The sequence below is a fragment of the Gouania willdenowi genome, chromosome 8 (genome assembly GCF_900634775.1).
Source record: "Gouania willdenowi chromosome 8, fGouWil2.1, whole genome shotgun sequence".
NCBI classification, from domain to species: Eukaryota; Metazoa; Chordata; class Actinopteri; order Blenniiformes; family Gobiesocidae; genus Gouania; species Gouania willdenowi.
Genome location: NC_041051.1, coordinates 12,839,766 through 12,855,490, shown reverse-complemented (window position 1 = coordinate 12,855,490; position 15,725 = coordinate 12,839,766). Strand labels below are relative to the sequence as shown.

At 39.6% G+C, this 15,725-nt stretch overlaps 1 protein-coding gene across 1 annotated transcript; it reads left to right on the top strand.

Moving 5' to 3' along the window:
* Positions 1-2,824: 2,824 nt before the first annotated feature.
* litafd (LITAF domain containing) lies at positions 2,825-11,777 on the top strand. The gene is made up of 5 exons (XM_028455591.1): positions 2,825-2,929; positions 7,337-7,392; positions 7,493-7,558; positions 7,657-7,843; positions 10,785-11,777. Exons 2-5 carry the CDS (start codon positions 7,341-7,343, stop codon positions 10,900-10,902), a joined length of 423 nt encoding a protein of 140 aa, XP_028311392.1. The 5' UTR covers positions 2,825-2,929; positions 7,337-7,340; the 3' UTR covers positions 10,903-11,777.
* The last annotated feature ends 3,948 nt before the right edge of the window (positions 11,778-15,725 follow it).

Here is a 15,725-nt window from a genome sequence, read left to right as displayed (position 1 = left end):
ACACACACAAATGCGCTCTCTCTCACTCACACACACACACACACACACACACACATACACGCCTCACCCTGAACCCAGGCTGAGGCTGAGACACGCCTTCAAACAAACACAAAACTTGTTTACTGCAGACACTTTTTGATCAGGAAAAGAAAAACAAGGCTTTTTACTTTTTAGTTGTCGTCAAAAGATGTCTAGGATGATTTACAGGAAAACTGGAAATCCCATTCAGTCTCATTTAGCATGCAAGTCGTCTCATTGGAACAGTGGGAACAAGTGATTGACTAGATAAAAATGTAGTCAAACTGGCTTGTTTTCAAATGCATGAAAGAAAATACTAATCTTTAAACACGTATTTAGGTCTGAAATCCAGTGACGTTAACATGACTCAGGCAAACAAAGGTGGTAACAAAAATCAAAAATAATGCTATGATTCTGATAATCCCAGGGGAGGAAACTGGGGCTTGTGGTTCAGACCTCACAGTTCTTCACATTTTTGCTGATAGATGAAACATCAATAAGGAAAACTCATTCCCCCATCCACAGCCACCACCATTATAGCTAAGCTTCACACTTGTCACCATACTGGCTTGACACAACATAATAAGCACAATATGTTCTACAACTTCACATCTCACCCTCACTGTAAAATAATCTATTCTTCCCCACCCTTTCTATTTCCTACCTTGAGTCTCTCCTCCCTGCTCCCTTCCCCCCCACTTCACCTAGGTGTAACACTGCTCTCCCTTTTTATATCCTCCCTATAATAAAAAATTTCTTACCCTTCCTTAGGGAGGGCTGGTGATGGTCACAATTAAGCAATAAAATAAATCAATTTATTTTATTGCAATAACAAAACATGCATTGCTTTCTCATAACGATTGCACTCCTTGTAGTGTTGACCTTTGACAGCATGTGCAGACAAGTAAAAAAAATAAAAATAAGGAAAACTCCAAGTACTGCTAATGTGAAGTGCAATGACACTGATGAGTCATTTATTGTTATTCCCACATGGTGGGGATTGTTCAGCATTGTCTCTCGTTGGCGAGCGGGCCTCGTTTATTCATCTGATTTAATTAATAAACATCATCCTCCTGCACACAGCTCAAAAAGGCAGTTTGAGACCTAAGCTTTTTTCAAAAGCGTTCTTACTCTGTTCCTGTCTGCAGCTTTTGACTGATATGCCATCACAGGTAATGAAGAACAATCAATCCCCCCCCCCCCCCCCCCCCCCCCCCGTTTGTCTGTAAATGGTCGCATTTGCTGGTTCAATAAACAGGAAGAGATTCAAATTCTGATGAAGCTGGTTATGATTTACAGTCTGCATAAACAGGACTGAATCATAACATAACATAACCGCTAGAGCGGACATGGGCTTTACAATAAGTGTTGACTAGGCCACTGGGAGTGAGGCCCAAGGCCAAGGCAGGAGATAATACTGTATCATGTTTTTCTGCAGTCAGTGTCTTCTCCTTGTCCTTCTCTCTCTGCTCTGTTTCAGGTGTCGTGAAGCTGATGATGGCAGTTCCTGATCTGTGGTTCACGGCTCAACTAGTCTGGAACACTCTGATGTTCTATCTCTCTATCCTGTTCTGTTGGTCCTCCTGTCCACTAACCCCAACCAGTCGAAGCAGATGGCTGCCACCTCTGAACCTGGTTCTGCTGGAGATTTCTTTTTGTTAAAAGGGAGTTGTTTCTTCCCACTGACGCTAAATGCTTGTTCATGTGGATCTTGTTGGGTTTTTTCTTTCTTAATATGAATTTTATATTTCAATAGGCGCATTGAGATTATTTTGTTGCAATTTGCGCTATACAAATAAAGTTGAATTGATAAGTGTCCATTCCCTTTTACATTCAACAGTGGTGGAGCTGCCAAAGCTTGAAAACCAGAACCTTTTTATGCTGCATTGACATGGAAGCAGTTATACTGATACTAATAGTCATCATCTCATGGATCTGGCAAATAATGACTTATCCAAAAACTTTTGTAGATAGCATCCCCTTGCTATTGAAGTAGTGTGTCAGATGAATGGTAAGAAAAAGAATGGGATCAGAACAGTCCATTGTGGAACCAGTAAGCAGGACAGAGCCCTATTGGACGGTCTAAGTCCTTTATGGTAAAACACTCTGTTACACCAATGAACAGAAGTGTACAGGACAGTTGGAGAAGATGGTGTTTGAGAGCAGTCTGTTGGAGAAAAATACCACAAAACTTCTTCTGCAAGCCCTGGCTTTAGTTTATCTGATTCGTTGACTTTGGGTGTCAAAGGAATTTATTAGCACCGGAAGTAGTGTCTCAATAGGAACATGCCACACCTTACTTTATGAGTCTCTGAGTGGGACTCAGAGAAAGCTTTGTGGTTGTTTATGGATTAAATCAACCTGAAACAGCCACCATTATCATTATCGTTTTATCACAGGTGGTAGAAGGATTGTCTTCTGAACTTCGATTCCATGATCATACTTGTCCGTGAATCGAATTTTTCTTGAGCAAGAAACTGAGCCCATAAGTTTCTCCCAATGGTAGATAAGCACCTTGTAAGGCAGCTTTGTAACTTCTGTCTTACTTACCGTTGAATGGGTAAACGTGTGTGACACTGTAAGGTGCTTTAAAACTACTTGCTAAAAAAAGCCTGAGCCTGTCAATAAAGCCAGGCAGAATACCAAGCACGTTGTCAATCTTTATGCAAGCAGCTTCGTCGTCAAACTTAGGCATTTCGATTCGACACATTTTCACTTGATACTTTAAAAAGGCGTAATTGTCGAAGCTTTGAAAGTGACTAACCACTGACAGCGGCATAGGCGTGTCTTTCTCGAATGGGGAAAGGTTGTGGGTGGGTCAGTATGGATTGACTGAGGAGAACAGGTGGATGGCTTAGAATCAGCCAGTCTTCCACATCAGCAGCAGCAGTTCACATCACATCAAGCCAAGGTAAGACTTCATTCAATTTCATTACTCAAACGTATTCAAACCAGTTAAAAACTTCATCATTTTCCCACCTGAACAGATCCAATCATTAATTGACGCAGCAAAATCTTTCATCTGTGTATTACTTAAAAATGCTTTCAAAAGGTTTTAGACTAAAAGGTATGAATACATTACCTCACGCGGAGGTTTATCATTTATTCCTATTAGATAATATTCAGAACTGATGACAGGGAACAATATTATATATTTTGGCCAGATGGTAGAGAACATGATGACAGACCAAACAGGTTTTTATCAAATCTTGCTGAGCCAGGTAAAAGTCTTTAAATGCTGGTTCACTGTTTTTACCTTCTGACTTCTGTTGCTGGGTCTCCTGCTTGTTGGTTTGATACAGCGTGTGATTTCAGTCGGTCTGTTCAGGTCAAGTGTAACATTAGTTTAAATAACTGGAGAACCACAATCAAATAGAATTTTTATTTTTTATTGCCGCTTCTGTTCATACGTTCTCTATGGTTTATAACATATTTATAGCTAGAACCTATTAAACGGGTGCATTACCTGTGACAATTTGAGTTTAGTTGTCAAACTTATAAATGTGCGTTTGGTTGGCAGCAATGAATCATGCTGAATGTAAACATTTCATCTTTCCAAAAGCAAATGAGCAAAATGTGTGTTTGTTTTAAATAACTTTCTTTCATTAATATAGCTTTCCAAAGCAAAACAAAAAAAAAAGAGATGGATTAAAGAAAACTTCAATTTGCATGTATAGCTGCTATAAAAGTTAAGAATAAAACATACTTAGAAAGATCAGCCAATCACAGAAATGCACTATTTATCCCTTACCCTATCAACTGACAGACTAACAAACACGCACAAAGTGTCAGAGTCAGGTTTGACCACTGACGCCACACCTATGATTCACATGCGTTTCAGGGTGTCACCTCGTCTCAATGTAAAAGTCAGAAAGGGCGAGTTTCGCTGCTCCCATGATTCATAGCTGATCTGGAGATTCATCCTAATGAAAATTCCCTCAGATCTTCTCGAAATCCAATATACATATGTTTCTAAAGTGAAATAGCAAATCATTTTGGTTTTGTAACATCTGGTTTTAAAACCACAGGAGCTTCAATTTTTTTGCAAAGGTTTTCAACCAAATTTCAAAATGATTGACTGTTCTTGGTTGGTCAAGTTTTTCCATATGACTTAATGTTTTTGCACTAGAATGTTTAATACCTTCAAAGCTACAGTTTCATTTTCCCAATTAATCTACAGACAAAAGATTAAACTGTTGCTTTGTTAGCTCGGTATGCTTTGATTGACATTTAACCCAGTTGTTCTCCTTCAGTAATCCACCTGCCTTCACGATGAATCTTTTCAGTGAGCAAACACCAACTAAGATGAAATAAACCATGTCAGTTCTCTCATACAAACGCCCTATTGTTACATCTGTAGCCTCCAACAATACCCCATGGTGGTTTTAAAGGGTGTGTGTAGTGTTGGCGATTGTTGGCCATAAAAGTCACTAACCCCACCACCAGCTATGATCTCTATCCGATTATGGAAAAGTTTAATTATATAAAATCAGATTGACCTTATGGTTCCCATCTGTCGGTGAAACTACTAATGTTCTCAACTATCTGCTTGACAAACCTGAAAAACACACACACCCAGTGTTTTCCGTCAATGTTCTGTCAGCTGCTTTGAGTAGATGTGGAGCAGAGCCAAAAATCTGCTTGTGATCACAAAGACGACAGATTTGTCTGGGATGTAGAATAGAACAACTGCATATGTCTGAATGTGCTGTCGGACTATCTCAGAGTTTGACTTTTTTTTTTAAGGTGAAACAGTGCAAAGGTGATGAACTTGCGTGATAGACCGCAGATCAGTTCAGGTAGCAATATATGCCAGGTCATCGTCATCATTATCATCATTATTATCCACAGCAGCAGCAGTAGGTTTTGACAGACACACCCTGTCAGTGACTCAGAGGAAAACATGCTGCTCAGTGGCATTCCTGCACTACCATCTGCCTGTAGATGGACAAAGCATTCTTTTAACATTCTACTGACACACAACCCTAAGGACAAGTGACAAAAGTGACGCTACACCTTAGTTTAGACTTCTAAATAAACACTTTAAAGACAATAACTATGGTTTAAAGTTATATAGAAAATAACTTTATTATTGTTATGGCCAGGGATCGACTGTTATTCAATCAAATGACCTCTGAAGAATTGTAAAAACAATTCTGCAAATTGTTTTTTATGTACAGGACTTTTTAATTGTTCAATTTGACAAAAGCTAGGATGGTTCTTCAAATATGTATCATCCTCAAGTTAACGTCAGCCCAATAAAGTTGAATATGAAACAGTCATCCCTAGAATACCAATCTACCATTTTTTTTACATTTTTTTTTAGAAATAGAAAACTATTTTGGAGCAGTTTTAATGCCAGGCATTAGCTTTTTGATGCAAAAAGAAAATCTATTTTTAGAAGAAAAAAAAAAGCAACACTGAAATTGTGGCTATGGTGTCATATTTAATAAAAGAGCTAAAGAAGGGAGAAGAGCATATATAATTTTATTGATAATTATGGCTTAACATCTTCTTTTAAGTGGCTCAAATGTATTTGCTTATTATGTTTTATTGTATACACACCCACACACAGTGATAGCCTGTAGTTACAGAATTATTCAGGACAAAAATGTTTTTCTCATTTGTATGTAATCTTGTTGATTATAGCAGTAAATTAGGACGTCATTTAAATGATCAAGAGTATTATTTGCTGACATAAATGTTAGATTAAGGTTTTAAATATTGGCAATGGAAGGAACTGGGCTGGAAAAATGACCAACAGTCATGTCACAGAATGACATGTTCATCACAGAGTTGTCACTGATTTCTATTGGTCATAATTTCAATCATATTTTATGTAAATTTGTTGAGGTTTTATCAAATATACTGATTTTAATATTGAACAAACCCTGAACAAAATATCTACTTTTTAAATTGTAATATTGTTTACATGTACATTGTTTTAAATGTTACATGTTTATGCATTGTATTATTTAGTTATCGAATCAATAAGGTTTTTTGTCCACATTTAGGTTTTTTTTTTAAATACAAATAAAAAAACTGGAACTTTTTTTTGTTTTTTTTTTACAGTTCAGCCAGGGAAATAAATAGCTGCATTAATTACAGACTTTTAAAGCAAAAACGTATGTTTAAGACACAGGAAAGAATGAACACACCGGATGGATGACAAATTAAAACTCTAAAGAAAAGTCTAAAAAAAAAAAAAAAAGAAAAAGAAATCTGAATGTAAAATCTTTTTTCTAAAAAAAAAAAAACAAAACAAAAAAAAGCGTCAGCGAGCACGCGCTCCCGTCACTTCCCGCGCAGACACGGCCTCAGGTGTTTCCTGTTCGTTCTCACAAAAAACGGCGAATGCGGTTTTTCAAGCCTACTGATATTTTTATTTTTTTTAATTTATTTTCTTTATTAATTTTAACTTTGGTTTGTTTTAATCTTTCATTTTACCTTGTATTTAAAACAAACAAACAAACCCTCTCAAGAAACACTGGTGGTCTAAATAGGTTCATTTTAAAGGTCTAATTGAGCTGCAACGACTTGGAAAGTGTCAAAATGAGTCACTAAACTGGAAAAAAAGTTTAAAAAAAAATATATATATATATTTTTGTATATTTATTTGTTTGTTTTTAAGTGCTTATGTGGCTGAGACAGAGCCATCCAAACACAGCCTATACTCAGCCACAACAAGGGAGACTTTAGTGCCACCTAACGGCCAAAGTCATAAATACAGTCTCAATTGAACAAGAAATATTTTACCTCTGAGGCAGACTGACAGTCGAAACATGTCAGGAGATTTTTTTTTAATTCCTGAAAAAAGATCAAATTAAACCTTAACATAAAAAAATCAAAAATGAACTTGATGGAATTATTAAGAACTGTGTTCTGAATTTACACGCGCGCAAACAGAAATCTAAATAAATAGGTGATGAAATAAATTAAAAAAACATGTTTTCATAGCGATATTATAGAGTCTGGTTGTAATGGATGATGAATGATAGACTCTAAAAAGACTATAGTTAAGGTGGTGCTGCAATGGTGTAATGGGTCTAATTATTAATTCGTTTTGGACAAACATACCAATTTTTAGACATTTAGTATGTGGAATTTGCATTTTCTTTTTTTAAGAAATAGGGATAAAGATAAAACAAGACACAAACTTACAAAACAAAGGGAAGACAAAATGTAATAAATAAATTAAAATAAATTAAAAAAAAACAAAAAGAAAATAAATAAATAGCGCAAATTAAAAGAAATATACTTTTCTTTTGAGTTGAAATGATCTTATGTGTGATCTTTGGGCTGATTTTGTTTTTTACAGCACAATGAGTGGAGATGGAAACCAGGGGGTTGAGCTCCCTCCCTACATTATACCATGTAAGATCAGCACAAAACACACATCATCATCATCATCATCATCATCATCACTCCAGACTGTTACCCACTCTAACATTCACCTTTATTAACCTCTGTGCAGCTCAAGAGGATGTAAAGCTCTATAAAGTCCACTCTCCGTTCCATCCTCAGGACAATCCAAGGCCAGGTAATATCTCACCACATGCAGCACCTCCACTTCTTTAAAAAAAAAAAACACATCATATACTATTACATTTTGGATCATTAATCTCTTTTCTCCTGCAGTCGTCACCACTGGAGTAGGAAACGCTGATGGCGATGGCAGGACTAAATATGTGAGCTACGACACAGGACTTGGATTCAACTCAGGTACGACCACCTGTACCTCCTGCCAGCAGCAGGTGAGGACTGATGTCACCTACAAGGCAGGGACCTACGCCTGGCTCATGTGCCTCCTCTTCATCTGCTGTGGGTGAGTCTGACCAAAAAAAAATCACACTGGGACTGCAAATTTAGATTTAGTCAGAGTTTTAGTCATCTGTCGGTAATCTAGAATAGTATCAGTCATATTTTAGTCATTCCACTTCTCTCCAGGTTGAGTCTCATTCAGAGGTGTAAAGAGTACTGATTTATTCTACTCAAGTAGAAGTACGGTTACCTGTTTGAAATTGTACTCAAGTACAAGTACGTCATACATTTCTTCTTCTCAACTCAGACAAGACTGAGGTCATTGTACTGGGCCCGCGACACCTTAGAGAAACCTATGCTAGCCTAACTGCCCTAGATGGCATTACTCTGGCACAAAGCACAACTGTTAGAAACCTTGGGGTTCTATTTGATCAGGACTTATCCTTCAACTCTCACATAAAACAAACTTCAAGAACTGCCTTCTTTCATCTCCGTAACATTGCTAAAATCAGATCTATCCTGTCTCAGGGCGACGCCGAAAAACTAGTCCATGCTTTTGTTACCTCTAGACTGGATTATTGTAATTCTCTTTTAGCAGGCTGCCCGAGCAAGTCGCTTAAGACACTTCAGCTGGTTCAAAATGCTGCAGCACGTGTACTGACTAAAACTAGGAGAAGAGATCACATTACTCCTGTATTAGCCTCTCTGCATTGGCTTCCCATAAAATATAGAATAGAATTCAAGATTCTTCTTCTCACTTATAAAGCCCTAAATGGACAGGCACCAGTCTATCTCAAGGAGCTTGTAGTGCCATACAATCCCCCCAGAACACTACGCTCTCAAAATGCTGGACTACTCGTTGTTCCATTCATCTCTAAAAGTAGTATAGGAGGAAGAGCTTTCAGTTATCAGGCCCCACTTCTCTGGAACCATCTACCAACCACGGTTCGGGGGGCAGACACCCTCTCTACCTTTAAGGTTAGGCTCAAAACATTCCTCTTTGATAAAGCTTTTAGTTAGGAACCAGCTCATAGCTCATAATTAAGATGCAATAGGCATAGACTGCCGGGGGGGGGGGGGGCTGGCATGCTCGGTTGGAGAGAGGTTGGAGAGGGCGTTAAGAGAGAGGTCATTTAGGTTAGAGAGGGACCGGAGAGGGTCCCATTCCTCTTTCAAACACTCCCTCTATGTCTGCTTACTCCCTTGTGTGTTTGCTCCTGTACTCCTTCTGGCTTTTGTCTTGCAGGTCCGTGGGATCCTCAGTGTGGAGTTACAGAGACTCAGCGGCTCTGTCTCCACCCTTTTCTCTGCACACACCCAACACAGCATAACGTGGATGGCTGTTCATCATAGGAATGGGATCCACACAAGGTTCCTGCTGCTTAACAGAAGGTTTTCCTTGCCGCCATGATGAATTCATGTTGGGTGTGGGATACATATGTATGTGTATATACGTATATATGCATATGTGTGTATCCATAAAATGAAGAGTCCGTCCTTAAGACTGCTCTACTGTAAAGTGCCTTGAGATACCATTGGTTATGATTTGGCGCTATACAAATAAAGATTGATTGATTGACATAAAATACTCAAATACAAGTAAAAAGTAGCTCAATTACTAGTTACTTAATATTTGGTAATAAATCTTGCCACAGTTCCCTTGTATACAGTAAACATCTCATGTATAAACTTGAAAAGGAAGAGACCAAAACTTGCACAATTGAAATTTAATTCATCTGTATAAAATAAAAGGTTTGTCAAAATGTAAATTTTAAAAAATTGTAAAAAAAATACTAAAAATTAGTAGCATCAGCTTTCAAGGCTGATTCAACCTTCATTGCTGCAGAACAGCTTTAAATTTGTATAATTGTGAAATGTACATTATCTTTCAGTTTTGGGTAACCATTACCTTTGTATCATTTCAAGCTATTCATTGGACTTGCGCGACTTGAATTGTAATAAATAACTGGAAAAATTAGGGTGTTCTAAAACTTTTCACCGGTAGCGTATTTCCGGGACTTTTATTTTGGTAATAGGTTTGGATAGGCGAAGTGGAGTGTGTAGAGTAAGATGTGTTTTGTGAATAAACTAGACGGGTCTTGTTCAAAGTACCGACACCTCCGCGCCTTTATACGATACATGCATAGGCGGAGTTTGAGATTCTTGCCAGGAGAGGGAAAGAAAAAAATAGAATTAAATATATAAACCATCTCGAGATTTGCGCCAACCGTAACATATCCAATAATGCAGAAATGATAAGTAACATAACAGATAATGTTGACTACAAAAATCTGCATCGACGCGTCGTTTAATGTTATAAACTCATGATAAAATCTTCCTGGCGGCCGCTTTCTTCTTCATTTTTGCTGCAGTACCATACATGACCTGCTGGGCGCAGTGTGGCTTCACCATTTATATTGTGAAGAAGAATTGCGCAACAGAAGAAGAACCAACCTAAAGTTTCAAAAGTTTGGGATTGTTTCACTGAAAACTTGTATTTTTAAAAGAACATGATGAATTCCTATATTTTGTACATTACTGTGCTTTATGCAACTTAAAATATTTGGATATTATGTACATTATATTAAGAATTGCAGTTTTTGGAATTCATTTGGAGCCGGAGATTGGCACCGGCAGACCCCCGCGACCCTGTCAAACAGGAATAATTGGGTCTAAAAATGGATGGATGGATGGAATTAATTTGGGGGAAAACTGTAATGAAAACTTTTGCTCCCCCTACCCCGCAAACTCCGCCCATGTCATGAACATAAATGTATGAAGGCGCGGAGGTGTCGGTACGTTGAACAGGACCCTTCCAGTTTATTCACAAATTATTCAATCTGCACATTCCACTTACTCTATCCAAACGTATCACCAAAATAAAAGTCCCGGAAATAGGTAACCATGGCAAAATACCTTACAATAGCTTTAAGATTTAAAAACTACAAATACACACTGCAGATGGAACCTGTCAATAATAAAATATTTCTCTGTGTGTGTTGCAGGTTATTCCTGTGCTGCTGCCTGATCCCATTCTTCATGGACAGGTTCAAGGATGCTCACCACACCTGCCCAATCTGCCACCGAGTCCTCCACGTAGAGAAGAGAAAATGTTGTAAATGAAGACCCTGAGGCCATGAAGCAGAGCCACAGAAATGAGAAACACGATTTGCTTAACTTTGTCTATGTTTGAGATTGAAAAAAAAAAAACAACCATCAGGCTTACAGTGAAATGTGGAATTCCCAAAGTAACTCATTACTGTGGATGAGCCTCGAGCTCAGGCAACATTGAACAAGAACAACATCTAATGTTAGCATAAAGACTGGGAGTGACTGTGTTGTCAGAGTTTTAAAATCCTCACTGTGTTTTAAAGCTCTGACATGCCAAAGCGCACCCTTTGCACTTTTTATTTTTTGTTTTGAAAAGGCTGTTACATTATCAGTACATTTTAAATCTGCTTTTGCTTACTTGTTAAAATGAAGGCTTGTATATAGACGTTTATCTAATAGTTTACAGTTAAGGGGATCGTGCATTTAAGCTTCTCAACAGGCCTGCTATCCATTCAAAAAGCACTGTGTCATATACTGTGCCTATATGTAAAACAAGCCAACGTAAAATGATGAAATTCCTCTGCAGATATTGCACACAATGAATCTGTGTTGGCGTTTTATTTTTTTATCATCTTGATAATGGAAAAAACATACAAAAAAAATAAAGTTACCTCTGTGAAAATTTGATTGAATGTATCTTATCCACTGTAGGAAGAGCTGGAATGAGTGTTTAAACTTTAGGGTTATATGAAACGAGGGATGAATATTGTATGTGAGGCATAGCTAATGTCACACATTACTTTAGAATGTGTCTAATGAAGTCACCAGAGAGTTTCAAATATCATAGTTATCATATAAACTTTATAACATTTATTCATTGTTATAGTTTGTAAAGATTAAAAAAAAAAAAAAAATCATGATTAAAACTTGATTGTGTGTTTAATGAATATTGGTGTCATGGTTACTCCCTCCTCCCTCAAAGAAACTGTTCTGCTTGGACTATTTTATTTACAAGTATATTTTTTAAAGCAGTGTTGCCTAAAATAAAATTCCATACTGAATACATGATCTATATGCGATTTCTGATTTGGTGCACTTGTTTTTGCCTTTTTTTTGATCAATTGGATCAATTGAAATCTCATTTCGCAAACATGTCAGTTCAGTTCAGGTCAGTTAAAGGGCGTCGAATGTTAAGTTACAAAGCATGCTAAAATAAACAGCAACTTTTTGCAACAAACCACATTTAAACAGTTAATGTGAATTTTTAGGTCCGAGCGCCACAAGCTGGCGAAGGGCCTTTTGCTCTCGTAGTGGCCACACTACGAGGGAAGGGGCAAATGCAAATGCCACATCCCCGTCAGTGACCAGAGACCCTTGTCATGTCGTAGGCATGACCCTGCGCTTTCCGAAAATGTATTGTTCATGGTACTCAAAAAGGGGAAACATTGTTATTGTGCTGGATTATTATTCTTTCTTTCTTTCTTCTTTGTTTCCTGGTGTCGGAACCAACTCACCAACTTTTCACCCACTGAATCATTATGTAGACTCTCAAAAATTCAAACAAAATTCAATCGCGCTCCTCCATAATTTCTGGCTATTTCCAATTTCAAAAATGCAAAAATCTGACGGCCCCCTTTCCCTCCGCACATGGCGCTCCTGCCGCCTGTCCTGTAGGACCTACGCAATCGCTGCCCTGGGCCATGAATGTATTCTCCCTCCTCACCGCCAACCAGGCAGAGCTCTGAGGATTTTGCTCTGTTCCGGGACCCAGCAATAATGGAGGAGATATCCACGATCGCCGATGTGTGTCTCCGCACCCAGGCCTGCTCACTCTAGTCCATGGGTAAGGTGGTGGGCAACATGGTGGTCCAGGAGCATGCTTGCTGGCTCGACCTCGCTAAACTAACGAATGCTGAAAGATGCAGCATCCTTTATTCCTGATGGAATTTTTGGCTCTGCCCTGTCTTTGACGCAGTGGGGCTGTGAAGCCAGGAAGAAGGATGATGAGGCTCTGCGCCCCTGCCTTCCCCAGAAGCCCTGCATTTCCTCCGACAAGGCGGAGGATGGCCCCGCAGCATGCTCCCTAGGGTCCTCAGTTTAAAGCGCAGAGACCCTCCACTCCAGTTCCGCAGCCTCAGCGTGGCCCGGGAAGCCTCCGACCCCGACGGCTGCCCAGCGCACACAGGCACGGAGGAAGAAGAAGTTGGCCTTACCACTTCTCCTTTTCCACCAATGTTACAGCTGACTGTTCCTCGTTCACCAGCTCTCACTCTTTCGCTTTCAAGCGTGCTCCCAAGGGCGTCCTCCTCTCTATCAAGGCCCGGCCCTCCGTTGATCGGGAGAGATGCACAGGTTCCGTAGAATGTTTGGTTGCATGTCCACAAGCATGCACTCACACACCTATTCAAACAACAGTAGTTGGCTCATCACCCACGCCCCTAGGCCGTACCACAGATGATGCCTCTCACAGTGAGGTAGCCGGAGTGCTTAACCTCTCTTTCCCTAACGATAGACAAGTGGAAAGCGCTCGCAGTTCCTCCATGGGTGTTACGGACAACATCGAAGGAATACAGGCTGCAGTTTGCATCTATTCCTCTGCGGTTCACCGGTATAATACACTCACAGGCCTGAGGAGATTCAGCCCGTGTGTTAGGAGAGGAGATCGCCTCGCTGCTGCACAAGGGGTCTATCGCCGTGAACCCAATCCAGGTATTTTCTGGTCCCCAAGCAGAGGGGGGGACCGGAATCCGTCCTATCCTGGATTTACGGGCTCTAAACAGGGGCCTCAGGAAATACACCTTCAGGATGCTCACGCATTCCTTCCTTTTGCGTCTTGTACGACAGAGCGACTGGTTCACATCTGTCGACCTCAAAGATGTGTATTTCCACATTCCAATATATAATCCCCTCACCGAAAGTACCTATGGTTTGCTTTCCTGGGGATATGCTACAAATACTGCGTACTCCCTTTCGGCCTCTCCTTGAGCTCAAGGGTATTTGTGCACTGCACGGATGCGGCAATAGCCCCGCAGAGGAATCGGGGCATTTTCTGGCTACATATTTGGACGATTGGCTGCTCCTGGCCCGGAGACGGAGGTCAGGACGCATACGCGTATTCTGCCGCATCACCTGTGCAATCTGGGATTCATGGTGAATACAGAGAAGAGCGTGTTGTCCCCTACGGAGAAATTCATCTTCCCGTCTTAAGGAAATTCTGTTATCAAAATGGGGTCACAATCCAAAAAAGGTTGGGAACCACTGAGTTCGGGTAAACGGCTTTGCTCAAGGTCAATAGTGCTGACACACAATGGGGTTGAAACAAGACTGCTCCCGTAACCCTAATGCTAAGTTCACACCAGATGCGTCACGAAATGTTCGTACATCCAGATTACTAACAAAGTCAAGAGATAGATGCATCCCAGATGCAAAATCTTTCCAGTGCTGCGGTGCGGTCCGACCCACACGTCAAATGCGTTGGCCATGTGAGCGCGATCCCGATTTTACGCATATCCGCAAGAGTTGAAAATAATGAACTCCTGCGACTGTTTCGTGTGATGAAAGCCATTCAGAGTCTTTGTTGACGATGACGTCAGGGCATCAACACGGACACTGGTCTGTTCACCCATAGAGTACAAGCTGTGTGTGACCACCTGGAGCTGTATGACACAGCCTTTATAACCAGGACCGGACTAGGAAGGATTTGGCGTGGAGGAGAATCAGCGAGGTGGTGGTAGTAGCAGTAAAAGTTCTCTGTAGTTTTCATCTTTGAAAGTCAGCACGGAGCTAGGATAGCATTAGCCGCTAATCACACCAGCTTATTTCACTGGTGGTTTATGTTTATGAAAGGAGAAAAAGGAGCGCAGCTCCTCGCTTCAGCAGACAGTGAAATGTGCGTATGAAGCGAATGGGGACATTTTTTGATCCTGCAAAACCTGCGGAACGTTTCTTGCGGCAGACGCGTCCGGTGCAGCAGAAGACACATTTAGTGTGAACGCAGCTTTAGGCCTATACTGATATTGTGGTTTATTGATTTACTTTTTGTAGAAACCTTATAATTTATAAGGACATTTTAGTTTGCTAAATAACCAAGATTACAATGTGAAATTGGCATAAAATATGAAACAAAAAAAAATTCTAATTTCTTTGGGAGATTTTTCTCGATGAGGTGGACACGACAGACGCATAGCATTGATGCAGGTTCACTGCAATGAGAACAGCTACTAAAGCAGAAATCGGAATGAAACCGACTCAGAATCTTGAGTTACTTTAACAAGTGTAATAATGGACGTTTGAGAATTATCATTTTCTGACCAAAAGAAACTTCAATAGGAAAAATTGTATTTGGCAGCTATGGCTTTTCATCCAATCTCAGTGCATGACCACAAATAAGGAAAACAATCCAATGTTTCCATGAACACACGAGAACCTTGGGCATTCCGAAAAGTGGAAGCTTGATTATCATGAGATGCTGGTGATAGCATACTTATCACCCTTCAGATTATCATTTTATTTAATCTAAATTTACAAGCAAGACCTGTATCATTTGTTTTTATAGAAAATTTTATTCAACATACATTTTCCAGCAAAAAGGCAATATACAGGAATAGTTTGTCATACACTGCTGCTACACTGAGGATTTGAAAGTGGAAAAGATCAAATTAAGGTGTGATTTTGCAGGTCATCTTTGTACTGCGTTATTCAACAGGACAAACGATGCAGTTTTAGTCTGGAGAAAAAAGTTCATATGTAACAGAAACTAACCGTCAAATGGTACATCAGGAACGCAAGAAAGAACAAGAAAAAAAACCTACACAAAAAATATGAACACCTGGCTCCTTCTGTACCCAACAACAAAGGCATGTGTATCTCTTAAATTTTACACGTCCGTATTTTTA